The sequence below is a fragment of the Talpa europaea genome, assembly GCF_964194135.1.
Source record: "Talpa europaea genome assembly, chromosome: 13".
In the NCBI taxonomy this organism is placed as follows: domain Eukaryota; kingdom Metazoa; phylum Chordata; class Mammalia; order Eulipotyphla; family Talpidae; genus Talpa; species Talpa europaea.
The window spans coordinates 79,529,308-79,556,190 of record NC_140080.1 but is presented as its reverse complement, the minus strand read 5'-3'; the positions used below and the strand labels follow the sequence as shown (position 1 = coordinate 79,556,190).

At 49.3% G+C, this 26,883-nt stretch overlaps 1 protein-coding gene across 3 annotated transcripts in view; it reads left to right on the top strand.

Moving 5' to 3' along the window:
- The window catches only part of ST8SIA5 (ST8 alpha-N-acetyl-neuraminide alpha-2,8-sialyltransferase 5), a gene marked incomplete at both ends in the record, with an annotated part of 60,344 nt that overhangs the window by 23,895 nt on the left and 9,566 nt on the right, over positions 1 to 26,883 (top strand). The window contains 3 exons of one of the 3 annotated variants that reach the window (XM_084252041.1): positions 2,069 to 2,176; positions 18,060 to 18,152; positions 26,630 to 26,716. In XM_084252041.1, the coding sequence (XP_084108167.1) occupies positions 2,069 to 2,176; positions 18,060 to 18,152; positions 26,630 to 26,716 (288 nt within the window). The remainder of the gene's footprint in view (positions 1 to 2,068; positions 2,177 to 18,059; positions 18,153 to 26,629; positions 26,717 to 26,883) is intronic. The other 2 variants (XM_084252042.1, XM_084252043.1) reach the window with 2 other exon arrangements.

The window sequence follows — 26,883 nt, the reverse complement described above, 5'->3', positions numbered from 1 at the left end:
TTCCTTTCCTCAGGGTGGGTCCCTATGGCCCATTTCCTGCTTTTCTGTTCATTCATTATGAAGGCTGAGCTCCCCTCTGCCATGGAGAACGGCGGGCATGAGAAGAACACAGCAGTCACTCGGCAGAGCCAGGTTGAGCACCCATATATGCACATTCTGCTATTTTCAGGCCCCAAGGGGCATCCTCTGCTTGGAGTCTGGCTGGAAACCAGGCTCAGCAGCTCATGGGGCCACCTCGACTTCCCAGGAGGTGAGCATAGGAGACGGCTCAGCTTTGAGATACTTCTAGTCAGGACTTTGGAGACATCTGAGACATCCTTCCTTGAAGCCGGGAACACATGTCCGGAGACTTGGCTGAGGTCACCTGGCTTATCAGTGGCTCACGTGGGTGGACCAGACGCAGCTCCTGCACACATCACTGTCCATTCCCTCAGCACAGAGGCCATCTCTTAAAAGGCTTTATTTTGAAGTGTTTTATAAGAGTTTTATTTTTGTTTCTTTTAGTCTCTTCTCTCAGGCTGAAGCTCGCCTCATGTGCCAGTTCTTTGATGGCCTGTTCATATTTAAAGACAAGCAGTTCTCTAGAAGGTCTTTGGAGCTCTGTGCAGTGGGCAGTGTCTTACCACAGTGATTCTCACTCAGAACAGCTTTGCCCCGGGGGCACTTGACAATATCTGGAGACATTTTTGATTATTATAACAGGGGGTGGAAGGTGAGGGCTGAGGTGGGCACAGAGGGTGGAGACCAGGGACGCTGTCCAACATCCCACGATACACAGCACTTTCTCACATCAAAGAATTGTCCAGTTCCAAATGTCAGTGGTGGCAAGTTGAGAAATCCATATGGGGTAATTGGGTGGCACCAGCCCTTTCCTCCATAGCTTTTTCTCTTGACATTTGGTCAAGTTCTCCCCGAGAAACCCATCCCGAGCCAACCTGTGGGGCAGGGTGGTGGGGCCAGCATCCTGAAGCCAGGTGCCACTTTTGGCTGTTTTCAATTTAGTGTCTCTTTGTGCAGGTTTTCCCTGATATTAGAAGTAGAACTTTCTTTTTGGTTATTTTGAGAATGCTCAAAAATTTTCCATATTAATTAATGGTAACAGCCTTCCAAGACCCCAGAAATAACCCTCCAAATTATACTAAATGGGAACATTCTATGTTCAGATAGCGGGGGGACACCTATATGAGGAAAACAGTGCAGAGCTCTGGCTCAGCTCCAGAGAACACACCTCCTGACATCTGTGGGGTGGGCAGGCAAGCGAGTGCCGGACTGCCTGGATTAAGGAAGGGGCCTTCTAGTGTGTGGGTGTGTGTGTGGGGGGTGCTGTCTAACTGCTCCTTATATAAACTTAAATCAATCTTCCTACTTTCAGCTCCATTTTGCACTCCAACCTTCAGTGGCCCCCGTGAGCACCAATTTCTGAGCCTTCCTGTGCTGGGCATGGAAAGTAGATTTGCTTCTTATAGACAGTCAGGGTCCCAGTCTGGCCTAAGGCAGTGGCCCACCTGCTTTTTATCTTCAAAACATTGCCTTTTCTGTTACCTGCGCCTTCAATTTCCCCTTTGCTGTCAATCCAGCCAGGTTTGGGGAGGGAGCAGGATGACCATGTGAGTTGAGTCTGTCATCTTAAGCCAGGAGGAGTATCCTCATGTCTTGGAAACAAGATTGCACTAAGAGCTTTGTAGTGCGTCTGGCCTGGGAGGATGGCCACATGCCGAATGAAACTTGTGGTGTCCTTTCCAGGAGCAGGGACTGCGAGTGCAGCCGCTAGGAGGCTGGAAAGCTCTGGGACCTTGATCTTGCTAAGTCTCAGTGCCCCTGTCTGTACAATGTGTGACCTGTCCCGGCCAGGAAAGATGAAATGGGATGGGTGTGGACGTGGACGTGCAGAGAACACTGCAAAGCGCCATGCCCATTATCACCCTCCTCCTGGTTGGAAGCCACCCTCTTCTGCACTAAGTGCACAGTCGAGGCATGTGTCACTCAGCAGAGTGACGGATGTGGCTCTGGTAGACGGGCTTAACCCAGTGTATGAGCGTGAGTACCAACTGCCTCGTTCTCTTGCCAGAGGCCTCCAGTTTGGTTGGCAGAGTGGTGACCAGTTGGCCAATTGGACGGGGCTCTTTAATGTCACGGACGACCCAGCAGTGCAGAGCGGCAGTGACTCCAGCTCCAGGTACAGACCCCAGCGAATGACCAGGGAGGGGGGAGCCGCTGGGGGTTGACCCTACAGCCCCTGCCTCATGGCCCACCCCCAAAGTGACCCCCAGGGAAGAAGCAGACTTGGCTCCAAGCTCATTGTATTTTGTGGTCCTGCCTTGTTGCCTCTGAGGGGATTGAGGGGTGAGGGATAGCACCCAACCACAGCAAAGGAGGGATTCACCGGTGCCTTTCTGGGGCAAAAGGGTGGTGGTTTAGGGAGGGAGTCTGGGTCTCAAGCTCTGTCGCTGATGCGAGGACTTCAGGTGTCAGCCTCAAACTCTGTGGGTGTGTGAGTGGGGGGCAACAGGGGGCTGCTGTCAGGCAGGGGCTCCCTGCCCCCTGAAATCCCACTGTGCAGGCAGTCACTGCCCTGCCCACAGGTGAGGAGGACCTTGGCTGGGGACCACTTCCACCCACGATGGCACTGGGGGTTGACATTCACACCATTACATGGTTATTTCTTCTTGATCTGCTGAGTGTTTGGAGCTCAAGTCAGCCGTTAAGGACACTGTGTATTCAGTAGGAGCATAGTAAATGTTCACTGGATGAATGAAAACGGAATATTCTCAGTAGGGCCCACATATTACAGGGGGGCACTGTAGGCGATTTTTTTCTGACAAGGCAAGATGTCTTCTTTGCTTGGAATTGGGTGAGGCCGGGACCAGTTCACTAAGAGCTTCCAGGGGATGAGCGTGTTGTTTCATACCTTCATTTTTGCATTTCTAAGTATGGGCCAACTCTGAGAACTGTTACAATGGGAAAGAGGCCTGAGTGTTTGTTGCTGCTAATTTTGACACCAAAATATTAAATTCCCGCAGAGGAGAAGTGGTGTGTTTTTCAGGGGTTGCCGCCATATATGTTTTATTCAAAACATAGAAAAGTAAAGATGTAGCTCCATTGTCAGAAACCAGTGCTGTCCACAGACAGGGTGCTGGGGCAGCTGCTAATTTGGTCTGGGGTCAGGGTCTTATTCTGGCCTTTTCGGACCCCGGTCCTTCCCATGTATGTGTGCTGGGGGCCCTGGCCAGCTGCTCCGCCTCCGGGGTGCCTCCCAGGGTTGCCCTTTAGATGTTGAGCCTCCAGTGTTGAGCCTTCTGTTGCCTTCTCAGCACCCAGATGGGGATGGCCTGGGTGACTCGGCAGTATCTGCCCCTACCGTGGAGGACTTCTTAAACAACTCACCTACAAGTTTTGGCTAGAAAATGTGAATCAACTGAGAAAGGAGGGACAGGCTGCTGGGGGACCATTTCTGGCAGATGCCCCTGGGCAGTGGTGAAACCATCATGCATCTGCTTTTAGCCTTTCCCTCCGCTGGTTGCGTCTGTCTTCCATGCCGAGAGGTTTTTGTTTATTTATTTTTTTTTAAGATTTATTTTTATTTATTCATTCATTCATTCATTCATTCATTCATTCATTTATTTATTTATGCAAGCACTGGGTACAGTCAGAAGCACGGGAGGGTGAGAGAATTCAGCAGAACCAGAGCGGGGAGCAGAGCAGCCAGAAGGACCGAATTACACTGCTGAGGGGAGCAGCGGGCGGCAGGAGAGGTCTGCGCTCCATGTGGGACCCTCCTCTGGTGGCCAAGACTGCAGGCAGCTTCCAGCGCTCAACTGCTGTGCCACCCACCGCCACCCACCAGGGAGGCCCCATGCTGAGAGGTTTTGTCTCTAATTTCTTTGCCTCTCGCCCCACCTGTTCTCTTTGTGCCTCCTCCCTGCTACCCTTCCTTGGCCCACTGTCCTCCATCCCTAGTCCCTGCCTCCCCCCTCCCCTTTCTTTCCTGTTCCACCTCCTGCCCCTCCCCCTTTACTGACTCTCTCCCAGTGACTCTGCTCGCTTTTCTTTCCCTAATAGTGGGCTGCCTCAGGACCAGGGACATGCTGGCCTCTGTCAGCATGTGTTGGGAATTAAGGTGCCCTTTACTCAACGTTGCCACCAATTTGAATTGATTTCCTCCTGGAGAGCTGCCATTTGACCGAGAACTCCCTTAGTCACAGAATAAATGTGATGACCACACATCCCAAAATTTGGGGGGACCATTCCAATATCAAATCCCAATTCCTGATTGACCCCAAATGTACCTACCTGGGTGAGAAACCACAGTAGGTATAACTGGAGTCTATACATGGAAATAATACCTGGTGTAAGTGAATGGAATGGTGCAGGTTTTTTATTTGGTTGCAGGAGCAGCTTCTGGCCTCTTTAAAATGGGTAGGATGGCTCCTGGCAGCAGGGTTGCGGGCTTGGGGGAGGACCTCACGAGGACACCGGGGAAAGTGCTCTGCAGAGGGAAAGTGCATTATCCCAATTAACAACTCTCGGTGCCTGGCATCTGTGACGAACTTCGTGGTATTATCCAGCTATTGAATAATTCAGTGCATGGCATATTTTGCTATCTATAGTCGTGTGGTATATAGACGTGCGGGACAGCCTGCTACCATTTATTATTAACTGGGTTGGAAGGGAAATCAGGAGGCACCCTATATAACCGGAGGGTAACGAGGGGCAGAAAAAAGCAAATGACTCATAAATTGTATGCTCTACTAGGAGCCACAGGAGAAGGAGCAGCTCCAAATAACTGGTCTGGAAAACTCAAAGAGCACCGCAGAGGAAATTCAGGCCAGTAGTGCTCATAAAAACCGTGGGCAGAGCTTCTCATTGGGGGAAATCCAAGCCAGAATGGAAAGTGTGTGAGTTTTAAAATATATACTGACGTATAGCTTTATTAATTCCAAGTCTAGGTCTAAAAGTGTTGTCCATTAAGTGTCCTTAGGGGAACTGCTTTAATGAGCAGATAAGAATATTTTTGATCGGCTAAGTGGGTACTTTGAACAGGTGGGAAGGTCTTGGAAGACAGGCTCGTGTTGAAATGAGGTGCTGATGTTTCTGTCTCCCCCACTAAGATAGCAATGATGGTGCTTCTCCATCTTTGCATTCTCTGCACCCAGCAGGACACCTGGCACGCAGCAGGTGCTCGACAAATGCTGGGTTGCGAAGCTGCCCTCAGCCTCTGCAGCGCCTGCTCCCCGGCCGCCACCGGAGGAGGGTCCCACATGGCATGCAGACCTCTCCTGCCGCCCGCTGCTCCCCTCAGCAGTGTACTTGGGTCCTTCTGCCTGCTCTGCTCCCCGCTCTGGCTCTGGTGAATTCTCTCACCCTCCCGCGCTTCTGACTGTACCCAGTGCTTGTATAAATAAACAAACAAACAAACAAACAAACAAACAAAAAAATGTTCATTGAATAAAAGAATGAATGGAGCAGGGTCATAGTACAGGCCTTTGGTAAGAAAGCAAGTGTCAATGTCCCTGATTTCTCCTTTAGAGATTTATTCCTTTGCCTTCAACCTTGTCTTCTCTCCACACTGTATTTGAAAATTAACCCCAGAAAGGGGAAATACTTGGGAATCAACAGCTCATTCCCAGATTGGGATGATCAGAGATTTTCTCTTGAGCAACCTCGGTAGTGGGGTAGTTTGAGGGTTCTGGGTAGCAGGGTGGGCAAAGGAGACTGGGGAGGAGATGTGGAAAATGCAGAGGAGTCACTGAAGGCAGATAATCTGTTACTAGCACAGGGAACACGGTGAAGACACGTGATATACTTCTGGAATTACTCGTCTGAGAAATCCCAAACACTTGGAAATCCCAGGAAGGGTCAGAGGGAAGGCGAGAGGAAGGAGAGCCCTCGTGTTCTGTGACCAACCCAGTGCTTGGCCCAACTGCCTGCCTGCCCGGTGACTGCCAGGAGGCCAGGGAGAGGCAGCTGCATCCATGGTGACCTTGGTGCTGCAGGGTGGACAGCCTTGTCATTGCCTCTGGATGCCCCAGCGAAAGGACCCCCAGCCACAGGGGAACTGAGGACAGTGAGGCAGGAGTCCCCTAGGCACTGGCAGACTCAGCCAGGCCCATAGTCACAGCACAAAAGAATTCACTTGGTTTCTGCCAACTGGATCCTGCTCCATATCCAAGTCCTTGTCCTCCCACCATATCTACCTGTTACTCCACCTCCTCCTTGAAGCCTTCCCTGATTGTGCCTTTAACCTTACCTTTTGAAAGATGTGTCCGCACAGACGACAGAGATAACTAGCGAGCAAGTACACACCAACCCTTTGTGTTTGCTCCGGTATCCTCCAAATCCCAAGGAGACTTAGGTTCTGAAGAATTGGGCAGAATCCCTACAGATGCAACTTTGGGATCTGCAGACCCTGTAGTTTCAGACACAGTCCGTAGGCGGCCCGGTTGGGTGGTCTCTTTGGCCTCTTCTCCTGACTCTGCACAGCCTTGGCCTTCCTGGTGTTTGGGTACAACTTAAGGAACCCCTCTCCTTGAGATCTAGAACAGAGCTGACCCAGGCTCCTGGCCCCCAAGAGGACTGTTGCCCCCAAGATAGCCTCCTTCTCCTGCTGCTGGGTTTCCTGATTAGAGCACTAGGGAATTCCCAAGCAGAAGGGTAGCACCGGCCACAAGCGAATGGGTGAGTCCCAGATAACACATGCCCTGACCAGAGATTCCCCACCCCTCAGAAGAGGGAGCCAGCAGGTGTCTGGGCCTGGAGCAGAGCCCTCCTCTCTGGCTTGTGGTCTGCGTGAGTGTCTCTCATGCACTGCACGGGCTGGGGTTTGGAACCATCATACTTAAGAGCTGGAAGGAACTTGACTGAATTCAATTTGGAACTTTATTATGCTGTATTGAATTGTTCCCTAATTGTTTCAAGACATCTATAATTAGGTAATAAATTGTGTGGTACAGATGGCAAGCGTGCCGGGAGCTCAGCATCAAAGTCAAAAGCATTTCCGTGGAGGAGCAAGACCTGGCTTGGGTCTCGCCAGGCAATGCCGTGGCCCTGGGCTATAGGAGGCCACCGTGTGCCAGGCACTGTGCTGGGCGCCGGCCATAACACTGCCTTTAATCCTCACCCTTGAACCTTTGCAGCCAATAGAGTCTTGTCCCTATTTTAAGAATGGGGAACTTTTAAGGAAACTGAGTCACTCCTCGCAGGAGATGGGAGGTAGAGGACACCCATACAGCATGACTCTGGAATCCCCGTGCTAGAGACTGTGCTGGACAGGGATACTGCTTCCTGGGCTGTGGATGGATCATCCAGGGTTGTCCGGGTGTCCTTGGTGTTCATTCTCATCTTCTCAGACCTTCTATTCCTGCCTCAGCTCCTGTAACTCGTGGCCATGCTGATTTAAATAGGTGACTATGTGCATCATCCCTCTCCATGTTATCAGTGCTGCAAGAGGATTTTAAGGTCCTCCCTCTCCCCCAGCCCCTGTGCTTAGTGGTCTCCCAGATTGTTCTCTCTGAAAAAAGCCTCCTCCCACCTGCTCCCGGGGATTCTGCATTCCTAAGAGGAGCCCTTGGGGGAGTGGCTACCTCCCTGCTGAGCTCAGGGAAGGAGCTTTCAAGGTGGGCTTCCAGGTGTGGTGACAGTTGCTGAGGGCGCGCAGCAGTGCGCTGACACCTGAGTGGTGGGTGCAGGCTGGCTGAGCATTATTCTCCCTGGTCAATTTTCACTTCCATGGAAAAGGATCCAAAAAGGGTGGGTGGAGGAGGACGCAGCTCTTGGGCTCCAACCAGCTGGGAAGAATTTGAAGTCAGGTTTGGCAGAATGTTCTGGACTGGGTGCTGACAAAACAAAACAAAGATGGCTCAGCTTCCCCCTCGCCTCCCATGCCTCTGACGGCAGGCAGAGGAGGCTGTCTGTGAGGTGCGGCTGTCAGCACCAGGGATTCCTCAGGCGAGGTCATTCCATGAGCTTTCCTGACACCGCCCCCTCCCCAGCTTTGTGACCCATCATTGAGGCTGAGCTGATTCTCTGGGGTGAATGACAGTTTGCACCAACCTTTCTGTACCTCCCTTTCCTCATCTGTGAAACTCTTGCCTTGCTCAGCCACTGGTGGGGTCCCCAGAATGGAACTCCCCGTTAGAACCTGGCCACAGTTTCACTCCCAACTCATGGCCATGTAGGGGCGCTCTTTCTAGAGCCTGGTTTCTAGAACACATGATTGTGGGTCTCTGTCAGGGCTCATCCCCTCTCTACCCCAGCTCAGCCTCCTGGAAGGAAAAAAATGGAAAGAAAAGGGGGCTGGGATGAGGCTGGGGCTGGAAGGACCAAGCAGCCACCTGACAATTAACTTAGGGGGCTTAGAAAATAGGGTGCCCTGGGACAGCCTAAATTTTCCACTCCATGTGGTCATGTGTGGCCCACCCCTCCTTCATCAATGACCTTGAAGACGCTGCTGGCCAGTGGGCAGTGGGACTCAAAGAGCCTTGCCTGGAAGCTGTTCGTACCCCAAGGGCCTCTTCAGAGGACAGACTTCCTCACGTGGGGTGTGAGCTTTCTTCGCGCTCAACAGAGGCTCTAGGTTTGCCTTTTGGAGCCTCATAGAGCTCTCGTCCTGCCCTGCTTCCTCCAGCTTGTTCCTCCACACTTTGGAGAAACCCCATTTTCCCACCTTACCGAGGACCAAATCTTCACACACTCACTATCTTAATCCATTCAAGCTGCTGTATAACAAAATACCACAGACTGCATGGCTTATAAGCAACAGAGATTGGGGCCTCCCTGGTGGTGCAGGGATTAAAGTCTCAGCACTGCCAAGCTATCGCCAGCCACCATGGCATGAGTGCAATCCCGGGCCAGGGAGCTACCCACATGGCACGGCAGACCTCTCCTGTCTTGCCCGCTGCTCCCCTCAGCAGTGTATTTCAGTCAGTCTGCTTGTTCTGTTCCCCACTTTGTCTCTGGTGAATCCTCTCACTCCCACACCTCTGGCCTACCCCCCAGTTCTTGTATGCATCAATAAATAAAATAAATCTTAAAAAAAAATAGGCAACAGAGATTTAGCTCTCACAGCCCTGGGGGTTAGCAGAGCAAGATGGGGATGCCAGCATTGGTGATGAGAACCTGCTTCCAGTTTGTGCCCTCATGTGGTGGAGTAAGTGAGAGGGAGCCCTCTGGGGTCTCCATTATCAGGGCATGAAACTCATGATCTGTTGCCTCCTAAAGACCCCACCTCCCAGCATCACATTGGGGGTAGATTTTAGCGTATGTATTTTTTGGGGGACCAAAAAACTTTTGGTTCCCTGCACTTTGTGGCTCCACAGCTGAGACGTCCATGGTCACCGTCTCCAGCATGTCCCCTTCCTGTCTCACCCGCACCAGGGAACGTCCATCTCCTCAGTCCCCGTTCTGCTCTTGTCAGCCTCATAGATGATCCCCGAGTTGCTAGATCAGTGGGTCTTCTCTGTCCGCCTCTTCCTTGACCGCCATTAACAGTGGACAGAGCCGACCCATTTCCCCTGGAAACACTGTGTGCTTGGCTCCTGTGTTTGGGCTTTTGGGGTTTCCCTCCTGGTCCTTCTTGGACCAGCTCTCTCTCTTACCACCCCCTGACTGTTGGAACTGACAGTCAGGCATGTTCTCCGGCCTCTTCTGTCCACTGTCTGATTTCTCTCCTGAAGCTCTCACTGAGTCCTTTGTGTTGACTCAGACTGTGTGTCTAGCCCTGAGCTCTGCACTGGGCTGCAGGTGTGTGTACCCGCTGGCTTCCCCGCTGTCTCCTCCCTGATGTCTAAACACCTACAGCACCTTGGTGTCACAGCCAAACCTGCTCACCTCCTGACATGGCTCTGTGACCCTGGTTGTCCAAACTGAAGTCCTAGGAGTTACTGTTGATTTCCCTTTTTCCCTGAATCTTAGCCATTAACATATCCTGCTATAGTTCTATCCCTAACCCTATTTCTGGGTCTCTACCCTCCTGCTTTGTTCCCACTTGGTGCCATCCACCATCTTCTCATGCTGCAATAATCCCCTGTCTCCCTAGTCCCCTCTTTTCTCCTGTACCCCCACCACCCCTTCTCTCTCTCTCTCTCTCTCTCTCTCTCTCTCTCTCTCTCTCTCTCTCTCTCTCTCTTTACAATCTGTTCTCCTTACAGCAACCAGAGGGAATTTTTACAATCAGATCATGTTATTCCCCAGCTTCAGTAGTCTGACTTTTTGGGAAGCACCCAAGGCCAACATGCCCTGGTACTGCCCACCTCTCTGACCTCTCCCTCTCACTTCCCACACCCTCTCTGTGCTGCCACATGGTTGCTGTCCTGGCAGCTTGCCAGCTCTTTCTATCCTCAGAGCATTGCATTAACTCACTGTGCCCTTTCTGGAAGGCTCTTCCTGCCCATCTGCACAGGACTCCACCCCTCTCATCATGTCCTCTGTTCAGAGAGGCTTCCTTGACCCCCAGCCACCCCTCCACAACCCCTCCAATCCTTTCTCCTTTGCTTTGGTACAGCTCATGGCCACTTGGCACTCTGTTGAATTAATATCTTGTCTGTCTCTGCTTGTAGAAGTGCCACGAGGGTGAGGATTTTATCTGGCATGGTCATCACTGTATCTTGGCCTAAAGATACCTGGCACACAGTAGTGGATCATAAATCTTCAGTACATCATCCATTGAGCGTTTGCAGACTGGCATGGAGGAGCCGCGCATAACCCAGTGTAGTGAGCCTAGAGGCAGCCACCAGACACTGTGACTCTGAGGAGGGAGGGCAGGGAAGTTTGAAGAAAGCTGACCCCCAGGCTGACCTCTGAGCCATAAGTAGCTAGAAACTAGGTAGATCCCTGGAAGAAGATTTCTAACAGAGAGACTAATCCAGGGGAGACAAGAAGACGGGTCCTGTCACCGGCTCTGGGATGGAGAGGAGGGTGGGCTGCAAAGGACGTGAAGTGGCGAGACTGAGTGGGAGATGAGGCAGGAAGAGGCCACAAGGTTGCAGCAAGGTTTGGGTGCCCGGGCAGGGTAGGGGTGGTAGGCAGGAAGTGAGGGGAGATGATGAAACCCACCAGGGGCTGGGGAACCACGTGCATGTGGAAGACTGACCACCTGGCAGACCAGGGCTACCTCAGACTTGGAGGTTCCAGGCTGTCGTGCATAATTTTTCAAAGGGAAGCTTTTCAGGGTTCCCTGATCTGGCCCAGAAAATAAGGTGGCTGCAAATATGCTTTTGCCAGGAAGGTCCAGCCCTGGATCTGGGCCTGCAGCTCTGCTCGCTGGTGGTGAGGGTGGGGGGATGGAGGAGTAGGTTCCTGCATTAGTTTTGCCTCTGCCTCCAGCCTTTATGCCCTGCCAGGAATGGCCCTCTGGCAAGGCTCACTCCCGGAGGGGCTTAACCTCAAGGCTATCAACGGTGGCCCTTGGGACCTCAAGCTTTTCAGCTTTCAGTTCTGAAATCTCAAAGCAGCTCTGGGGAGCCACCAATGAGGAACCCGTCACCCAGAGAGGGCCTTGTCTAGCCAGGGGCCCCAGCCAGGCCTCTCCAGCCCCCAGCACGGGCCCTTGTGAACTGTAGTTGTTAACAACCGAGACCTTCTTGCCTCTCTCTATACCTATTTGGAAAGACACGCCAATGCTTTGAGTCCTCAGCTGCAGCTTTCAGGCTCTGATTTCTGTGCCTTTGCTCTGAACGGTGGTGTGCTATCTCGAGACGACAGCTGTTCTGGCTCTAGAAATAGCACCAAGCTCCCTGAAGGGCTGGCAGCTGGGGAGGGGCGAGCCGCTCATGGAGTAAGCCCCGGGATGACCATGCTTGTCAGAGTCAGGGACAGGAAGTCACTGAAGTGACTAAGAACATGGGCTCTGGGCCCTTGGAAGCCCAAGGTACCTTTTCTACAGCACCATTTACTAGTTGAATGACTTTGGGCAAGTTGCTTTCCCTCTTGCAATCTGAGTCTCAGGAATAAAATGGGAAAGCAATGCCTGCCTCCCTGAGCTGTTGGGAGGACTAATGAGACACAATTAGAGAGTCTAATATCAGGTTGCCACATACAGTTTTGCAGGGTGGGCACTGTACAAAGATACTTTGCTGTGGGGTCAGCTGGGGCTGAAATCCTGCTCACTCTCACTGGAGACAAGTCATGTGCCTGGCATGTGGCTTAATTCACTTGGAGAAAAAGGCGTTTTTCCTAATTTGCACAGAGGTGTCATACCCACCCAGTGCAGAATAAACTACTCTGTGGTTCTCGAAGTCTCGGTACCAGCCTTGACAGGAGCACAGGGCTTCAGCTTGCTGAGTTGGGGCAGCTTCCCTGCTACTGGGGGCTGGTGGAGGCCTAACTGCCATGCTCCTGCAGTACGGAGGGATCTTCACTGGGCTTCTGTTCTCTTGAACACCACCAGTGCCTGGGGAGGAAGAGCAGCATTAGATAGAAAGCTGAATGCATGGGCCTCAGCTTCTACCAGCCAGGGGTTGCCCGGGGTTCAAAGTACCTTGGTTCCCCAAGGAAGATTCCATGGTCCTGAAGACGCTCGGAAAAGGAGACCAGGCTAACAGTCAAGCCCTCTGTGGGGCAGGCTGATGGGAAAAGACTGGCAGGAATGACAGTGCCAGACTCTGCACACCAGCCCCGGGGCAGGCTTAAATGAGGCCACCTCAGCCTCCTGCACAGCTGGAGCCCAAGTCTGCTGGGAGGAGGGAAATTAATGTTCAGGCCATCGCGGTCACCTCTACATTTGTCTTCTCACTTAGTGGAGGCCTTCACCTGCTCATCAGGCAGCCAGGGCTGCCCAGCCCTGCCCCCACATTCCCCGAGGACACACAGACAACGGGCAGGACAGATGCTGGCGCCGGCATCTGACTTGGCTGCCGGAAGCTGAGTGGCATCTGAGATGCGCCGGCTCCTGATCTGGCTGACTGGGACTATTTATTCCTGTGAGGAGCCCGAATGTGATGCCACCACCCCCTCCCTTTTAGGCTGGGTGGAGATCGTCTTTCTGCCTTGAGAGGGTGGTGGAGTTTGGAAGTTTAGAGACACTATTCATTCAGTCTTCTGTCCGGTGAAGGGGAAACTTAAGTCGGTAGAGGGAGACCCATGACTTAGAATGAAAAGGCTTATATTAGTGATTTCCAATAATAAAAGAATCATAATCCCATTCTAGAAAATATAGAAAAGCTTTTTTAAAATCACTCATAATCCCATTGCACAGGAATCAGGTATTAATATTTCATTACAGTTCTTTCCCCTTGCATCCACATATGAATATAATTCTTTTGGGGTGTCAGTTTTGTGGCTTGCATTGTCCACTTGGTTTTGTCATTGAACATCTTCACTTGTCATCACACAAAAGAATTTACACTGCGTGTGTGATGTCGTGTAATGGTCTGGATAGCAGGGTCTCCATAGCTTCCTTCAGGATGTGGGGAAGCAGAGTCCAGGGTTGCCTGGTGTGACAGTGCTTCTAGCCACCTTACTTCCTCCACTCAGGTATCTATAGAGACTAAGATGAAGCAGCACAGCCCTCAAAAGGAAGGAAGCAAGGGACATTTTCCAGATGGGAAAACTGAGGCTTTTTACCCAAATGTTGACAGTTTTGATAACTTCACAGAGGTACCACGTGGAGGGCTGCTGGGGTACCTGCGCTTGCTTGTCATCAGTGTGGTGAGATAATTGTCGTGAAGGAAGAGCTCTGTGTACTCAGATCCCTAGAAACAGGAGGTACACTCCACTGTGTGGGGCCACTAGGGTCAGCTGGGAGGCAGGGGAGTATGGAAAAAGCAGGCAGGAACAGGTAAGGCAGAGTACAGAGGCTCGGGATTGGCTAGTGTGAATGATGTCAGTGGGCTCAGAGGTACAGAGGCTGTCCTAGTTGCCTGGTACCAGGCCCTGGGGTGATTAGAGCTGAGGATATTGGTCTTGAGTGTGAGGCGAGGTGGTGGTGGCAGAGGTAGAGTATGAGCTGTGGATTGATTGTTTTGCACAGGAAGAGTGTGTTCACAGGCCATGAGTCCTGCACTATCTCTAGAAATTGGCTACCCTGGGAGGGAACAGGCCCCAGATGTCTTCTGCAACACATAGTTAATAGAGTCTGCCACAGAGATGGGTATTCAAGTGCAGCCCCATGTCCAGGAACTCCTTGTGGGCTTGATCTGCAGGGTGAGGAGAGAGGTGTAGTAATAGCAGGAGAAGGAGGATGCCAGCCAGCCCAGATGGTAGAGGCACCTCTTGAGTTATTCATCCCTGACCCAGCTCTGCCATAAGCCAGCTGAGGGGCTGTAAGCTGGGCATCCACTGACAGCTCTTGCCCTTTGACAGCTGGAGAAAGGGGAGAAAAAGAGTGAATATTTCTTGGAAACATCTGTGTGCCAGGCACTGTGCCAGTGCCTTTCCTGAAATTCTCATCAATATCTTAACTCGGCCTGTTGCACATGTGCTGCATTTTTAATTAGTTTTACAGATAAAGAAACTAAGGCTCAGGTTAGTGACTAGCCTAAGGTAGCTAGCTGGTGGGGTAGAGAAAGGATGTGAACCTAGTTCCTAAAGTCTCTCCACTTAACAACAGCCAGCAGACACATGACCCAAGACCATTTAGAGTCACAGTGCTGCCCGCTTTGGTATATCAGTGGGGATGCAGGAAAAAGAGAGTCTTAGAGGAAGGTGGTTGAAGGGAGGTGTGACACCTTTAAGACATGACCAAGGATTTACAATAAAGTCATTCCTCCAGCACTTGTGGAGGCAGTGGAGAGGCTGGTGGAAGGGGAGGTGCTGCTTGGTTTTAACTTTCTTGGAAAGTTTCTTCCTCTCGTTTATTGTGGGTCATTGATACATACTATTTTTCTGGCTTGGTCGGTGAGTGGGAAGCAGTGGGGGAAATGTGAGGTTGTATTTTAGTGCTGGGTGGTCCTTTAGCTATTACCTAGTTCACACAGATTATTTTAAGTAGGAGAAAAAGAAGAGGTCCAGAGAGGGGAAGTGATTTACCCTGAGTCACACAGCTGGTTTAGAGGCATATCCAAGAGGTGTCTGCCAGTCCCCCTAACTTCATGAGAACTCTAGGATAAGTCTCCTCCTAATTAACTTCTGCATCATTTGAATCTGGAGCTTTTCTTAGCAGCAGCCTGAGAACATGGCTTCAGGTGACCCAGTGGTTCCAAAGAACTTAGTGCCACTGGTTCTGGTTGCAAATGATGATCTTTGTGATAAGACACCAGACCTCACTTACTATTGTGTGAGTGGAAAGTGATGTCAATTAGAGCCAAGGTCAGGTTTTTGTTTTTGTTTTTTTTTTTGGTGGCCTCAGGCTGGCCCCTTGTTCTTGGTTGCAGATAACCACTTAGTTAAAGCAGAAAGGGATTTATTAAGAGTACAGCTAACAACATTGCTGACAAGCTGAAGAAAGACCCTCAGCTGAGTTTCCAGGAATGCCTCCCCAAATTGCATTGTGAAATAAAGCCACTGTGAAATCTGCTGCCTCTGATATAATCACAGAAGTGCTGCCATCACTGCAGTTTCCAAGAGCTGTGCCACATTGTGCACCAGCAAAACAACGCCTTGAACCTTGTCATTCTTCAACTAGAACATAGCTCTGAATCCAAGTAGCAAATGCTACTGAGTAGTTCAACCACTAGGAACCCTAGCTGCAAGGGAGTCTGGGAAATATAGTTTTTAGCTTTCTTACCTCTGTAGTACAGAGATAACCAAGTCCTTATGTTCAAGATACTGTATTATATAATGCAGTGTAACTTATTTTAATTAAAGATATAATGTTTCTTTGTATCAGAGGGACCCTAGGTGTGGGGGTCAGAGAAGACTTTACAGAGTAGGGGCATTTTACCGGATACTGAAGGATCAATATGAGTTTGCCAGGTGAGAAAGACAGAGAAAGGAGTACCAAATACAAAGAAGACAGAGAGGAAAAAGTGAATGTGACACTTTGGGGATCCTCTGTGCCTTGTTCTCATTAATTCTGCTTAAATTCTTTTATGACCCGAGAACAAAGAAGCCATTTATTTGTGAATAGGAGTCAATTTGTTTTAGTATTTTAAAATATTAAAGTTCTTAAATATATAATTACGATAGTTTGAAATTAGCTACTAAATCATATTAAACTTAGTAATCACTATAAATATAACAAATGTAAAAGTATTAAATGTAATATTATATTTAACAGTTATTTAAAATGAAATATTTTTAAAAGAAACCTATTATTGAGAAAACGTCTTAGTAATTCTGAAACAGCATATACTTAAGTTTGTGCATATAAGTCAGGCATGTGGGAATACACAGGGAATCACTACCATAAGAGAAGGTTTCTGGCAAGTGCTGGAGGAATGACTTTATTGTAAATCCATGGTCGTGTCTTAAAGGACCCTGGGGTGCCAATCCCACTTCTGATTCTCCAGGTAAGTTGTCATGAGGACACTGACCCCAAGTTCAGGATGACTTGACCTGCAGGCTTCTCGATTCTCTGGTGTTGATGCTATTATGGGCTCTGACTCCTGCAGCTTAATCTGCCCCAGCCTCTTCTGAACAACCTCCAGAGAGGCCAGGAGGAGAGGTTGTGCCTGGCCTCTGCCTGGGGAGGCCCCCTCCTGCCTCCATGGTTGAGCCCTATGTGAGCCACAGGTACACCTCATTTTATTGCATTTGCTTTATTGTGCCCCATAAATATTGCATTATGTGCATCATATACATTAAATACAAATTGAAGCTTTGTGACAACCCTCTGTTGAACAAGTCTTTTGGCATCTTTTTTCTTCCAACTTCCACTTTGTGTCTCTGGGTCACATGTAATTAAGGTATACACAGTTTTTTAGACATAGTACTATTGCACACTCACTAGAGTACAGTATAGTGTAAATACAACCTATGCGCTAGAGACCAACATAGTTGTGTGATGTGTTTTTTTGTGATATTTGCTTTGTTGTGGTGGCCTGCAGCCAAACCCAATGCATCCTGAGGTGTGCCTGTACTGTTTTATCTTGGTGAGGACCATATACCCAGCCCTCAGTTGGGGGGTGGGTAATGGAGTTATAGCACGGAGAGGCCTTGAAGTGGTTGTGGGAGGCCACAGAACCCTTTCCAGGGGACACAAGCTGAGTGAACAAGAACAACAACATGGAGGTTCATGGCCAACCCCACCACCCACCATCTGTGTGCCTCTGGACAAGTGAGCTTACTCCCAAGGCCTGTTCCAAATGCTTATGATGCCATCTACCTTGCAGCCTGGTTATGAAGACTCAGTGCCCACATTCATGTCAGGTTCTTGGCCCTGATTTAGCTGGTGGTGAGGGCTCAGCAAGCACTGGCTGCAATTAGTATTGTTATCCTGCATGGAGCCACGGATGGACATTGGGCTGCCTGGAGCCAGCTGGTGTGGCAAGGGCTTGGGCACCTGTGCAGTGGGACCTAGACCAAGCCCTGCCCTGCCCTACACTGACAGTGTGACCTGGAGTTCCTAGTGTTTAGCCTCAGTTTTCTCAACTGCTAACTGGGGAGAAAGAAATGTCAGTCTTACTCAGTCACAATGGAAGCATGAGGATGCTAAAAAAAAAAAGGAAATGCATGTGGTAGAAAAAGCAGATCTCAGCTGTGTCTGTGTCTGCCAGTGTGTGAATCTTTTCCAAGAAGAGGAGAAAGGAGTAAAAGGCCGAAAAGAATAGGGCCCGCTGATGGCCCGAGGCTCACCACCCTGACCTTGGTGCTGCCTATTTCAGTGGCTGGTCCCAAGGAGGAGCCAGAGTGAGGCTGTGCTCAGAGCTGGCTCCTTCTCCCCTCACCTTCACAAACATGGACTTGGAGCCAAACCTGCATCTTAATTCTGAATTCATGTGCTGAAGTGGGCTCAAACTCTCACAGTAGTGGGGTGCTGCGAGTAACCAACCACCCAATGATTAAGTTGGAGGGCTCTGGTGGTCCTGGAGGCCCCCACCAGGTCATCTGCTGGAGTGGGGCAGGTTTGCACTATTTATTTGACCAGGCTTGACGACCACCCCACTTTTCCCTGCAAGAGCTCCAGCAGGCCCCCAAAGTCTGGCAGGCTTCTCTGCATAGTAACTTCTGTTCCTATTGGTTTCCAGGTACTTTGAATTTTACGAGGGCCCTTTAGAATATAACTCCACAAGATGCCTGGAGCTGAGACACGAAATCTTGGAAGTGAAGGTGCTGTCCATGTAAGTGTGGCTGGGGTGGGCAGCCTGGTGCATGTGGGGATGGGGCAGTCGGGGTACAGGTGGAAGGAGACTGGAAAGATGGTGGATCCAGATGGAGCAAGAACTAGGTTTACTTTTATGGCCTCCCTGACATTTGGGGAGCACCCTGGGGCAATGAAGACAGTGATGATTGTGCATGTTGTATGAATAAAGGCCAAGTTTGCAAGGTCACCCCTGGTGACTCGGGCATTTCAGTCCCCAGATCAGTTACTGGTCTCTGCGATTACCATCACTGGGCTGTTCTGCATAGAAACTGAAGAGGATACATGAGCGTCTCACCTGAAATCCAGTACTCACGCTGCAGGGCTGAGAGTGGCCGCTTGCTATTGTGTTTGAAACATTTTACATTCATTAAAATATTTCTTTTTTATTATTTAAATGAGACAACATTCAAGTGGTGCCAAAAGATGTGCAGGGAACATTGCCCTGCTCACAGCCCTGACTCCCTTTCTCAGAGGCAGTGTGGCGTCCTGTGCATCTTTCCAGAAGGTGTGCCATGAGCCCCTGTCAGAAGCTAGTCTTTGGCCAAAGAACTGTGCACCCCCCATACCTGCAAGTCATCACTGCATCACATGTAGCTCTTTCACGACCTACAGAAGGAGCAACTCATTCGCTGCTGAGCACTTCAGTGTGGGTGTGCCCCAGCATCCCCGCATAGGATCCCCATGACTTCAGCAGACCTGTTCAGGGGAATTTGTGCGGTGTTAATCATGATGGGATATATATATGTATATTTATATTTGAAAACTTATATGTAGATATGGAAGAAATCTGGTTTGTTCAGAAAGTGTGGGTGCTCTCGTGGGGTCCAGGCCCTCTGACATGAGCCCAGCTGCTGTCAATGGCCCAGACAGGAGCTGTGTCTATGTCTTCTTTAGATGTTTGACATAACTTCCAGGTAGTGGATTCTAGAAAGAGCATGGATCTTGGCTTCAGGCAGACCTGGGATCCAGGTCTGACTCTGGACTTTCCCAGCTCTGCATCTTTATACAAATTATTTAACCTCTCTGACCCTTTCTTTATGTATAAAATGGGGACAATATTGCCTCTTCTTGAAGGGTTGCTGGAGATGGCCTGGCTGCTTCCATAGTGGCACACATATAAGCGCTCAGTAAGTTTTCATGTGTCTTCCTCCCTTCCTCTCTCCCCTTCATTTATTTTCTGGAACCAGCAGCAACAACTTTTCTGGACTGTCATTCAGACTCCATGAATTTGGTAGCTGCGGGAGAGTTCCAAGGTTTAGACCCATGTCATCTAGATTAGCTGTGCTGTTTACAGTGCCTTACGAACCAGGGGGCCTCTGTACCCTCTCTAGAGGTAAACACGGGAGGAAGCTCACCTTCTTATCAACCCCACTCAGTTCCTGGATGAGCACACGCTGTGGAAGGTGATAGAGTTAACTGAGCCAACAGGATTCCAGATCCAAGAAACAGCTTGTGCAAAGGCCCTGTGCCAGGAGGGAGCCTGCTGTGTCTCAGGCTCTGAAGGGTCAGGGCAGCTTGCATGCCAGCATGAGGGGGGAGGTGGAAGCCATGCTGCCAGAGGAGCAGGCAGGGGCTGGAGCTCACGGGCCTGCAGGGCAGGATTTAGATGTTATCTTTATCAGAGGGTGATGGGTGCTGTGGGGAGATTTTAAGCAGGTGGTGGTGGTGTGATGTGAACGGTGTTGTGATTTAGTGACATAAATGGCCGTCCAGACTTCAGTCAGCAATCAAGTTCGAATTCATAAGCTCATAAGCACAGAGCCTTTACCTTTTCTCAGATTTCAAAGATCCTAGGTCCTTAAATGTTTCACAGTGGAAAGCAAACACACTCTCGCTGAGAGCATACCTTTGAGTTTTCAAAGAGTAAATAATTAATTTTTCAAATGATAAAGCACAGATGGTTTCTTCATCATTACTTCAAGGTCTTGACAGGGAGGTCTGAGAAACTCCATAAATGGATCCCCGGCTGTTTATTCCCCCCTCCACATGCCAGGATTAGTGCCTTATTAGTCTGCTGGGGCTGCCATAACAAAGTACCACAGACCGGGTTTGCTTAAGCAACAGAACTTTATTTTCTCACAATTGTGGAGACTCGGTGAGCTGGAGGTGTTGACAGGGCTGTTTTCCTCTGAGGCTTCTGTCCTTGGACTCCAAGAGTCACTTTCTTCCTCTGTGTCCTAATTTCCTCTTACATGGGTATCAGTCACATTGGACTAGCGCTCACCCTCTCGTTGTCATTTTAAGTTAACTGCCTCTTGAACGAGCTGATCTCCAAACACAATCACATTCTGAGATATGGTGGGATTAGGACTTTGACACACGAGCTTGGAGGGAGACACAGACCAGCCCATAGTCCCTGTCACAGCTTCTGCTTAGGGGCCAGCTTAGAAGTTGCCCGGGTCCTTGCTTTCCAGCTAAGCATGTGTATGTGATGTTCCCGCATGACCTGTGTCCTTCCCTTGGCTCGTCATGGGCTCCTTTTGTGGCATCTGCTGCTCTCTGTGTCTGGCTCTGGTTCTCTTCTCTGCCCTTGGGCGCCCTCTTGGGGGCCTCTGAGCTAGGCGGCCATCTTCTCTGACCTCTGGATCTGGTTGGCCCCGTCTCTTCCATGGCAGTCGCCCTCCCTGTGCCCCACAAGCCTTGGGTGTCTGGACACTGGTGGCACTGGGAGAGGAAAGGTAGGGCTGTTCATGGGGTGTCACCGTGCCAGCCTAGGGGCACTGGGGAGAGTGAGCTCAGTGGCTCCTCCCTGAGTCCTCAGGTGAGAGTCACAGACCCTCGGGGCTGGAATCAGAGTGCCCAGAAGTCGGTTTCTGACCGAGTGGTTCTGATGCCACCCGGGCACGCACGGGCCTTGCTGTGCCACAGCCCAAACATGAGCAGCACTTGCAGAGACCCTGAGTCATTGGGAAAAGGTTAAATCTCCATCTGCGAATCTTGGGGGCTGGACGGATGTGCTCCGAGCCCCTCAGGCACACGGATGTCAGCTGGCATTCTGGCTGAGGAGATCGGAGGTGCGTGATTCATCCGACAATGATGCTGATCCAAAATTGCTCAAATCAATGGGAAAGATCAGTCAGCGGAAAATTCCCACATGGAAAATGCCTCATTCCCTGACAGTGTCAGATACATGAGGGGTTACACTGTGATGATTTGAGACGAAAGTGCATTGTCCCTGATACTTGTAAAAATGATTCTGCTTCGTTTTAGTCATCGCAGAGTGTCTTCCTTCAAACCAGGTGTTGCCTGTGTTCATATCCAGCTGAGGGGTGAGCCTGCGACTCCTGCCCAAGGGCTTCATGTGCTGTCTCTTCCCCATCTTTTCGGGGTGGAGAAGCCCACACTGAGTCCAGCACTGAGACCAGGTCTCCCTACTGGTAGCCCCTTTGTGCCCAGGCATCTCTGAGTCCTGAGTCTGACCCTGTATAGGCTCGGGGTACACTTGTTAATAGGATGAGTGGAAGCAGGATGTGGGTGAGACCTGAGGGTTTATTCAGAAACAATGAGAAAGGCAAACTGGACAGTGAGTGAGACTGGTGAGGCTCAAGTGCTGGTTCCCATTAAAAGCCCACACCCCCTGTCTAACCTCTGCAGAATTTCCTTTCCCTGGGGTGGGGAAGCAATATCACTCCCTTTGGGAGATGCAAGGCATGTTGAGGTCTTAGTGTTTTGGTGACCCACGTGCAGGCACTCTCTCCCAGCCTCCTGACCATATTTAAATAGGGTTTTTAGATTTTTTTTTTCCACAATAATAAAAAGGGCCTGTCTCTTGCTTCATGCCCTGCTCCTTTTGACTCTTAGCTGTTTCTTCTGACAATTACCCCATCCCTCTCAGCAGTCCCCCAGCGCTGTTATTTCTCTACTTACCACTTTTGTAGTGTGCCCTGGTGTCTTGCAGGATGGGTGGGGGTTGGGCTCTTTACACCACACCCAGCTCCTCCCCTTTCTCTTGGGGAGGGTTGTTGCTATGTTTAGTCCTATTTATAGATCGCCTGAGTGGCTTATTTCTTGTTCTTCCAAATATTGACAATATCTCTTGATCCTTTATTTTGTAAGATGAAGCTACTCTTAGAATTGCCCCAACTTTTAGTTCTGATGTCTGGCTTCAGTATTCTATGAGTTTACTTTTAAATGTGAAGACTGATAACACGTATGTTGTATTTGTAACCATCTGAAGGCTCTTTGGAGTTTTCTCTGTATAGGTTGACTCTAAAATTTGAAGATCAGAAAATAGTGATCCTCTTTTTTGCTGCATTAATTTTTCCTGTTTTTCAGGAGCTTCTAGACATCTTTCCCCCATTGAACTCTTTGTCCTAATTCCCTATTTTCCTGCTTTCTTGGTGACCCCTTTGCTGTTTTTCTGGCGTTGCAGCCCCTCACCCAAAAGAGTGAGTCCTTTGCCCTCTAGGGAAAGAATTCATTCGAAAACACTAAGTGTTGTTGATCCAGGCAAGGCTTTATGAGAGATTCATGCATGTGGGAACCAGGGCTGGAATGGAGATTTTAGCCTGGCTCCTCTAAGTCAGTTAGGAGGAGACATTTACAGAGTAATTTCTTCAGGTGGGGAGGAGAGCAGCTTGTTCCTGGCATGCTCTGTACTGGGCTATGCCTGGACACATGCAGATGGGTTACAGTCCAAGTGCGAATGTGGGCTTGTGGCCTTCCCCCCCCAGGAAATTGTGGGATAATCATTAGTCAGGACCTAACACATTTTGCCTCCCTGGCACCTTATGGTCAACGTTGTGGGCCAAATTGTTTGGACAGAGCTCGCCAGTCCATGATTTAGTCCACCTGTTCAAACAGGGCTTGGGGCCAGTCTTTACCTATCGGCTTAAAATTTCTTCTGTCTAGGCCACCTCACTGGCCCATCCCCTGTTTCTGCCTCCAGAGATTGGGTTCCTCTTTGCTTAGGACTAATTATTTCTTTCTTGGTTTATTCCTTCATTTGCTTCCACCCATCTTAAATAAATTCCTAAGAAATGGTAGGTGGGAGGTAAGGTTTTGAGTCCCTCTCTGTGTCTGACTGGCTTAATTCTTCCCTTAGATTTGATTGCTACTTTTGTATTTTAGGTGAAAATCATTTCCCTTCAGATTGCTGGAGAGCTTCTCAGCATCCTGCGGCATCCTCGGCTATATGAACATGATTTTAGTCGCTCCTTTGGGGGTGACCTGGTTTCTCTCTCTGGAGTCTTTTCACATCATGCCAGTTCTGAAAGGTCCTGGTACCTTAGGCTACGCATACCCAGAGGCATATCTTAATTTGGGGCTTTTGTCCAAACTCTAGACTTTTCTTTTGAACTTCTTTATATTTCCTTCCTCTGTTTTATTCCAATTCCTCTTTCTAGTTCCTCTAAGCGTTGCACGCTAGACCTCCTGGATAGCTCCTTCAGCACAGTCTCATCTTCTACATCTCTTTGCCTTTTGCTTCTACTTTCTGAGGAAATTCCTTGACTTATCTTCCCTGACTTTACTTCCCCCTTCCCCCTCCACTGTGGCCCCCACCACACTCTTTCTTGGTTCTCTGAGCAATCTGTTCTTATTTTAAGGAATTCCATAACTTCTTGAATATCTCTGGGCACAGTAAGTAGACAATTTTTAAATTCTACTTTGTGCCTCCAGTAGTTTTCTTTGTGGTTATCTTGGTCTTTTTTCTCTAGGTTGACCAGGTGATCCTGATTTTCCATATTTATATTTGATACAGTGGAAAGCTGAGAGGAGTTTTGTTCTGAGAATAGGCCTTCTTTGAGGGTAGTTGTTCAAGACCCTGCTGGTCTTTTTGCTGCTAGAAGGCCCATGTCTTTGCACTTGGAATGACATTTTTTTTTTTTTTTTTTAAGGCAGGAACTGGCGATCTAATTTCATCCTCCGTCCTCTTTGGACATTAAATATGGCTGCTTGGGGATGGGATTGGTGGTCTTGGATATGGACTCACAATTGATACCCATTTTTAACCATGCCCCTTCTCTACCCTCCATCTTCCTTTAAAGTTTTCCATGCAGATGGGTCCTATCCCTGGGTTGTGCCATCCCTCCTCCTTCCACACACTGTTAAATTCCTTTTTATATCAACAGACACTTCCCCCCTTATTCTCCTGGTAGGCTTATGTGTTTTTATTCCTCTTCTGGAATGTTAGTGGTATCTTGGGAGAAAAAGGACATGTGTCTGGGACTAGGTTTTCATCTTTAAAATGAAGATGATCTCTGCATTTGTAAAGCAATTTGTAAAATATTTTATACATATTGTCTCTTTTTGATTTTCTTGATAATCTTTGAGATTGGCAGGGCACAGGTTGTTAAGTTCCATCAGTCTTCCTAAAGCAGCTGAGCCTCCAAGAGATGACATGACTTGTCTGAGGTCACATTGCAAGTTGTGGATGGAGCCAGGATTCAAGCCCTGACCTTGGTCCAGAGTGTGACAAGGCTTTCAGTGGGGCCCAGACTCTGGTAACACTTGACCTTGAGACCCCAGCCATTTGTGCTGCCAGGGCTGTGTGTCTGGCACTAGAGTTCTGTGGGTAGTGGGGATAGGGAGCAGGGAAGGGAAGCAGTGGGTGAGCCAGGGTGCACTGTGTCATGGCACCTCTCCTCCAATGTCACATGAGCCTGCGAGGTCAGAGGGCTGTGGGAGGTTTGGGAAAACTAGAAATGAGGGGTCAGGATGAAAGGAGGGGCTCCCTCTAGCTCTTTAAAAATGTTAAGCAGCTTCCTGCCCCAGGGCCTTTGTACTTACTCTTTTTTCTGCCTGAAACACTCTTTCCCCAGATGTCTGTGTGGCTCACTCCTGTGTCATTTCAGGTTTTTGCATAAATTTCTCCTCTGCAGGGAAACCTTCCCCATCAACTCATTTGAAACAGTCACTTTCTGATCCCTTTACCTTACTTCATTTTCCTTCCTCTCACTTACTACTCTGTTTCATTAAAAAATTGTTGTGTGGATACTTAATGTGAGATTTACTCTCTTAACACTTTTTTAACTTTGTAACACACAACTATTAACATCAGGCACCAAGTTGTACTTCAGGTCATCTGTCCAGAATGAAAGAGTGAGTGGCTGAGAATTTTAGGGAGGCTGAGATCCTAGAGAATTCTAAGCATTTCTGCAGAACAATAGAATCACCCTCAAAACCAAAGCTTAAGGGAAAGCAGAAAGGACCTGGAGAAGGTGCATGGGAAAGAAGTCATCAGGAGCGGGGGGGAAAAGTAAGAGGGTTGCTGACATGTGCGTGCTTGCATGTGGGAGAGAGGACTTGGGGGTATGGCTTGTGTCCTTGGGGTCGGGCACTGTCTGAAAGAGACAAGGTGATGAAAAGAAGGGAAGTGAGTGACTAACTGAGGTTGATGTGTATATTGCACTGTGTTTGTGGGCATTTGTGTCTTTGGTTCATTTATTCGTTACTGGCAACTGAGTAAATATTGTCCCCCAGGCTGGGGATACAATATTGAGATGAATGTGGATATACAAAATTAGAAATATGCAAATGTAAATGTGTAACTTAAAATCTAATTCTTTTTGTTGTTTTGAGTCAAAGGGAGAATCCTGCATGATTTAGACAGTTCCTCTCCAGAGAGCACTTTAGCAGAGCACAAGCTGAGCTGTTTAAACTCCACCTGGCACAAAGCCTTACAGGTGGCTGTTCAGACAAAAGGAATACGTTTCAAGTTTCCCATCTCTTCCTTTCAGTCATTTTGAAATTGTGCTCTGCCCTTAAGAAAGGAGAAAGAGAAGTCATGCCCACTAGAGTGAGTCCTACTGTGTGCTGAGCACAGTGGGGGTGGCTCATAGACATTCTGTTAGGAAAGCAGACGAATGCCCTCTATAGGCAGGTGTTCCTGGGAAAGCTGTACCGGTCCTTGGAGTTTCCCTCATGAGGGAATGTGCCCAGGATTTGTCTTAATCAGGTATGGTTAGACACAGACACAGAAATGATCATCAAAAGTAAGACGTTCTCATATTTGCAGACCCCTAGCAACAGGAGCTGAGGCACATCATGCAGGGCCACATGGGGATGCACAGGGGTGTCAGGAAGCACAGGGAATGTGGGGAAGCAGGTGTTAGGGCCCTGATGGTGGGAGGAATGGTTAAGGCAGGAGAGACAGGTATAGGGTTGGCTGATTTGCATCATTTCAGCAGACCCTGGGTCATAGGGACTGCCCCCTTGTTGTCTGATACCTGACCCTGGGATGATCAGGTGTGTGGAATTGTCCTTAAAGGAGGTGGTCGAGGGCAGAGAGTCTGGATTGATTGGTTTGCATATGAAAGGTGTGCTACAAGAGAGTCATTTTCTCTTTCTAGGAATTAGCAAGGTCCCAGGTGCCAGAGCATCAAGAATACAGAAAAAAAGAAAATACTGCTAATAAAAGGGCTAGGGTTTGGTATGTGGAGGAACAGGAAGGTGACGTGTCTGGGAATGATGGTGCTGGCTAGCATGGTCCTCTGCTCTCTTCTCTTTCCAAAGGGTGAAGCAGTCGGAGCTGTTTGACAGATGGAGGAGCCTGCAGATGTGCAAATGGGCGATGAACATCTCTGAAGCCAACCAGTTCAAGTAGCTATCCTCTGCCCTCTCTGCCCTCTGCATGTGTGGCCCTTATTCAGGTCTTCCTATCCTGCAAGACCCAAGTGTAGTTTTCAGTGGCACATTTTTAGAAATGTGGATGTTTAAAGTGATGACCGCCTGCCCCCCTCCCCCAAGAGTAAGTGCCAGCAGCCTCT